This window comes from Alosa sapidissima, chromosome 9 (assembly GCF_018492685.1).
Source record: "Alosa sapidissima isolate fAloSap1 chromosome 9, fAloSap1.pri, whole genome shotgun sequence".
Lineage (NCBI taxonomy): Eukaryota > Metazoa > Chordata > Actinopteri > Clupeiformes > Clupeidae > Alosa > Alosa sapidissima.
Genome location: NC_055965.1, coordinates 25,224,115 through 25,229,862, shown reverse-complemented (window position 1 = coordinate 25,229,862; position 5,748 = coordinate 25,224,115). Strand labels below are relative to the sequence as shown.

At 42.2% G+C, this 5,748-nt stretch overlaps 1 protein-coding gene across 1 annotated transcript; it reads right to left on the bottom strand.

The window, feature by feature from the left end:
- Positions 1-2,200: 2,200 nt before the first annotated feature.
- On the bottom strand, positions 2,201-4,478 carry LOC121719502. The gene is made up of 2 exons (XM_042105208.1): positions 3,041-4,478; positions 2,201-3,010 (listed from the first exon to the last, which is right to left on the bottom strand). The coding sequence occupies exons 1-2, from the start codon at positions 4,134-4,136 to the stop codon at positions 2,826-2,828; spliced, it is 1,281 nt and encodes a 426-aa protein (XP_041961142.1). The 5' UTR covers positions 4,137-4,478; the 3' UTR covers positions 2,201-2,825.
- Positions 4,479-5,748: the final 1,270 nt, after the last annotated feature.

Below are 5,748 nucleotides of genomic sequence, written 5' to 3'. Positions count from 1 at the left end.
GCCAGACTCTGCAGATCCAAATGCACTCTCCAGTGCCTCTAACAACTCTTCAGAACTGGCACCAGGCTTACTGAGGCGCAAAGACTTCACTACCTCTAAAGCAGGACCTCTCAAACATTCCAATACTCTGCGTCTCTTTTCTTGTTCAGTCAAACCACTCTCCTGAACCATTAAGGTTGCCTGTTCTAGCCAATATTCCATAGATTCCTCCCCAGCAGGGGTGGGAGTGACACCTGAAAAGATCCGAAGACGACGATAACTGTGATTCTCGGCCTGACTTTTACTAGCCCGGCTCACCACGTCAACCATGGCACGCAAAACTGCTTCCTCAGGCTCTTGCAGAGGAACAGAAGGATTACAAAAATCTTTTAAATCAGCCACCGTTTTACCTTCAGTCAATAAAAAGTCTCTCAACTTTGCAGAAAAATCATCAGGGGTAGTGAGGATTCGGTTAGCTATCACAATCCTCCACACCGCTTCACCTTCAGCAGGTTTCACTTCAGGGGGAACCAACTGTGGATCTATCTCTTCTTTACATTCACAAAGAACCAAGAGACCAGCTGCATCACTGTTGAAAATCCTACCCCTAACTCTCACACGTCCCCAACATCGCACAGTATGTAAGACCTCTTCAATTTGGCCTACTGCAAAATCTTCGCTAACACCAACCACTAATATTGCATGACTAGAATCAATACCTTCTCCTCTACACCATTGCAGCAGCTCGGCTTTAAAACTGTCTTTAGGATATGGCTGAGACATGGCAAAATCACAATATCTCTCAAAAACAAACTGCAACAAAGATATTCTTAAAACAAAGCAACTGTAAAGTATCTAATGTTCAGAGCTACAACTATTCAAAACCGATCCCAGCAGTGCCTCCATTTTATGTAGCGCCCCAATGCCGCAGTAATGGGCATGTCTCATTAATAAGTTCTATAACTCACTCGTTGGGACGCCCTGAGTTCTTTTAACTTATAAGTAGTAATTGTATTTTTTTTAGGTTTTGAAATATAAGCTTCTATGAACTTGTAATCACTCTTTTTTTAAGTATCTAAGATCTAATGAAAACATCAACAATTCAAAAAGTATTGTAAAAATATAAAGCTTTTACTTGGCTAAAATATAAATGAAATTACATGTAGGTATCAAATCTTAAAGCATTTACCACCCTTCAGTTCAAAGGAAAATATCCCCAATGGAATCTTTTTACCAAACTCAAATATTATTTAAATGATATACATCACCTTTAGGCACCTAGTGCTCTCACAGTTAGACCAATACATCCAGTATGAAACACAGCAAACGTTCAAATAGCATAAGCAACCCTTGAAATACACACACAATGCATTAACAGTCTCTCATGTGACAAGATAAATGTACCCTATGCCGGCTTATCAAACTAAAATGTCACCCTCGTTGCAGGCCTGTAAGTTGCTTGCGTTCGTTGAGACCAAAAATACACGGCCGCTTCACTCTTACGAGCAAAATAAACATGGCATGCCAGTTACCTGCAGGTCCGGAAGAGAAGGAAAGTTTTGTCGTTGTCGTCGGTGAAGCACGCAGCCGCGTTGCTTCGCGCCAACTCGTTAACACAGGCAGTCAGGCGAATTCTTCTGTATACCTTGTCCAAGTGCACAGCGTTGTTTCAGCCCCTCGGTTTGCAAAGTTCCAGTGCACAGAGTTGTTCCACCAACTCAGTTTACAAAGTCCCAGTGCACAATGTTAACTACTGATACGACTAAGAATACGTTGAGCTAAGATGGCGACCATGCATGAATTCGCCACTTGACTGAAACTAACGTGACTTCAAAGTCTATCAAACTCAGAAAATACACCGTCACTGATACTTTAGTTATCTGTCCGACAACTTTAGTCAGCTAAACTCCACTCCAATGTCCTAGAGATAGAGCTATAACCGTGTAAACTTATGCTTTCTGCAGCGAGCTCAGAAAAGCCATCCGCTTGCTTTCATCTTCCTTCTTCTCTCCCTCTTTCTCCTTCCGTGGCAACAGGTTCCGGTGCATAGGTCAACTTAAACTTCATAACCAATAAGCTTACAGAAAGTAAAATATTCAAATACAATAAATGAAAATCAAATACATTTCGGCATAGTACATTCCAAAACATTTGTAGTTATTTATTAATAATTTTAATGTAAAGGTAATTAAAGAAAATATAGCATAGGGCTACACTAGTTTATGCACTAGTTTGTCATACTCTGGGTCTGGCCCAGGTGTAGGTTTGCGTCTTAGGTCAATTCTTAATTCGTCAGGGGGTATCAGACTAGCCAGTGGGTTAATTCTTTCCTTAACCTTTTGTACTATCGTCTCTATTGTTTTTCCTGGGTCCTGGTGCGAAGGTTCTAGGGCCCAGACGTAATACGGCGTATTTTTCCCCTCGACTAAGTGTATGTCAATTTCATCACATGTCCTAGCCTCCATACCCCCCTGTAGATTTGGATAGATGGCTAATTTTAATTTTACCATTAAATCTCGTCCTAACAGGTTGTAGGGACAGCCAGGGGCCATGACTACAGGGGCGAAAACAGTGCTTCCTGTTTCTGTCAGCTTGACAGCCACAGGCTCACTGAAATATTGTTTTTGCACATGACTGTTGGCTGATTTTACGAGAATAGCTTGATCTGTTTTTTGCAGGCCATCTATGTCTTTCATTACAGTTCTGCATGCTCCAGTATCACATAAAAAGATTACAGGTTTGCCATTAATATGTATCACTTTCTCTGGTTTTTCATATAAACACACATCAGCTAAGTCTAGAAATTCTTCACATATTTCTAGCTCTTCCCCTTCTCCATTTCCTAGTCAATTGTCATATTGATCCTGATCATATTTTTGTCCTTTCTTATCCTCACTGGGGCAGTCACGGGCCCAATGCCCTCGACCCCCACACTTGTAACACTTGTTACTATCATCACCCTCATTCTCATAATCTCTACGTCCTGGCTTATTTTCACCCTGTCCTCCTCTTCCTCTGCTATTGCCTCGGCCTCTGCCTCGGCCACGACCTCGCCCTTTGCCTCGGCCTCTGCCTGTTTGTCCTCCTGTTCCTTGCACTGCCGTTACAAATGCTTCTACCAATTTCCCTGATTCTTTCTTTTCCTTCTCTTTCTTCTTGTTTTGTGCTGTCTTCTCTGCGTGTTTAGCTTGTTCCATAAACTCTGGCATAGCTGCTGTCCTAAAGGAGACAAAATGTTTTTCTATCCAACCTTTTATCTCTGGCCTGAAACTCTGGAGCAATGCTTGTTTTAATTGTTGTTCATAAATGTTCTTATTGTCTTCAGTATCTGTTTTTAAACCACTATAGGCTTTAAACACTTTTTCAAATCTGTCTCTAAACTCCCAAACGTCCTCATTATCTTTTTGTATTGTGGCATATATTTTGGTGTAATCGCAATGTTTTTTGAACACTAGTCTACATTTATCCTCTAAGTTCTGAACTTGTTGATTTAGTTCCATGGAGCCGGGGGCATATGCTGTACCACCTGTATGGGCTACAAAACTGTCTTTCACGCGGCTCCAATCGGAGCCCATTTTACAGCGGAACATCCTTTCGACCTCGAAACCATTCAGGTGGTACACAAGTATTATATTTTTCATTTCGTCGCAGAATTTGTCAATCTGTGCTTTGTGAGAGGCTACTCCCTCAATTGCCTTCTTCACGTCCTCTTGGGTCCATGTCCTGTAGACATGCATTATTCGACGGTTGTCAGCAGTTTCTTGTTCGCCTGGCCTAAATGTTGGATTAGGTAATTCTACCATTGGGAACGTGTTTATTTTAGGCGGCTGTGGAGGCCAGCTTGGCGTTTTGTCATCATAATCAAAATCATCGACGTCATCGTCATACAGATGTGTATGTGCAGCGGCTGATGTTTTTTCTTCACTTAATACTTTTCCCACCCCTCCGTCCATCCTAGGGGACCAATCCCACATCGGGTTGTCTTTAGTGCGCCGTGACCGTGTTTTGGGGGCTTCTCTATCTAGAGACCGTCCTCGTCTCAGCGAGGGATACAGGGGCTGTGGAGCCACAGCGGGCGACGGTGCGGCCACGGAGGCATTACCCACAGCTGCTTGTGGTTGTGGTCCGTTGTAAGGAGGTGGTGAGGTGCAAGGCATATTGTCTTCTTCTTTTACATACGCTACGGTACATTTTTTCCGTTCTTTTATTTTATTTTCGCGCTTTCTTGCCTCCTCCAACCATAATTTAGCTGCATCAATTTCTTTTTTGGTGCTGTGTTTTTATACCATTTTTCTTTTTCGAGTGGTGCATCATTATGTCGCGTAACAATTTCGAACAGCCAGGAACTGTTAATTTGCCTTCAAATTCGAACTTATCTTTCCATCGTGTTAGCCAATTTTCAATTCCTGGGTGAATTTTGGACATAAATTTGGCATCGCCTTTCAAAGCATTTTCTTTGTCTTGGGTATTACCCATTTTTACAAAATAGGGGGTTATACTGTATCGTCCTCAAATGGGCAAACAACAAATCTAGAAAGCAAGCTTCTAGGCCCAAGGCGTTAACCTAGGGTCCGGCTTTCTTCTGGGTGTTTTCCACAGATTCTGTTGTTCGTTTTAACTTACAGATAATCCCCTCATTCACTCACATTCAAAACCTTCCCTTTCTTGGAGAGACTTTTAGGCGGGTCTCGAACCCCCTGTAGTACTCTCCCGATAAACTCAGGTGGGACTCGAACCCCCCTGTAGTAGCTACTTAGTTTATCGTTAGGCCTATTTTAACAGTACTGTATACAGAAAAAAGCAACTTAATGCGATCTTTCCCTTTCAAACATAGTCCCAGACTAGTTTTTACTCACGCTGTTATGGTTCTGCTCTGTTGCTATTCGGATCCCGTCAATCCAGTCCAGGGCCTGGTCGCCGTCGGTTGGCCAGCACGGAATTCACCGTACTGGGCTTTCCACGGTCCCGGACCGCGGGCTGTGCACAGTCTTCAACTTCCGACGATCAGTCCCAGGAACTTGGGTGTCTTGGGATCCGGCTCGAAGGACCAAGTAATGTCATGGAATTTACCTCAACATATTAGACACAAGAACCACAACACGTAGCATTGGTTTGCTCACAGACTCTTGGCGCCACGAGGAGAGAGTGCTAGTGAAAGGTTTGAAACCCCTCACCATCAGTCTCTGAACCTGCAGCCCAAAAAGCTATCTTTTATTGTACAGATGCACACAGAAAAACAGGATGCCAGACATCTATCTCCTTCAGCTTGATTTCCTCAAAACCCACGCACAGACGCACACAGAGGCGGGGGCCTCTTCCTGTGCGTCCCAACTCGAATTCTGTGTCCTTGAAACTCAGCATAATATTTTTGCTTACAGAGGTGATTTATCTGCTTACACAAGTGTTTTATACAATGATAATAATAATTCCTTTACATGGCCAAATGGAAAATTTTCTTCTCAAAAACACATTTTGTTAAATATATACTAACTCTTCATTTCAAAACAGAACACATCTTTCTCTGCACACACTAACTTTACCAAAACACTGGAAATCTGACAAAGAATTTAAATTAAATTTAATAAAATGTAATTAAATTATTCTGTCAGAGAATAACACTTGTTTTCACTTCACAAGGTACATGCAGTCAATCAAAGTACACCAGGTTTCAAAATATTGGCTATTGTTGACATTACAAAAACTGCATAGACTTTTATGTTTCAGTTTTACAGGCATTTGCATGCAAAACATGCTATCCACCGTTTTTAC

Excerpts from the sequence above, each read along its gene's own strand:
- LOC121719502 (XM_042105208.1), bottom strand. The coding sequence starts at position 4,136 with ATGCCTTGCACCTCACCACCTCCTTACAACGGACCACAACCACAAGCA. Across the intron at positions 3,011-3,040 it reads ACAAACAGGCAGAGGCCGAG|GCCGAGGCAATAGCAGAGGA; the intron begins GCAAAGGGCGAG and ends GCCGAGGCAGAG.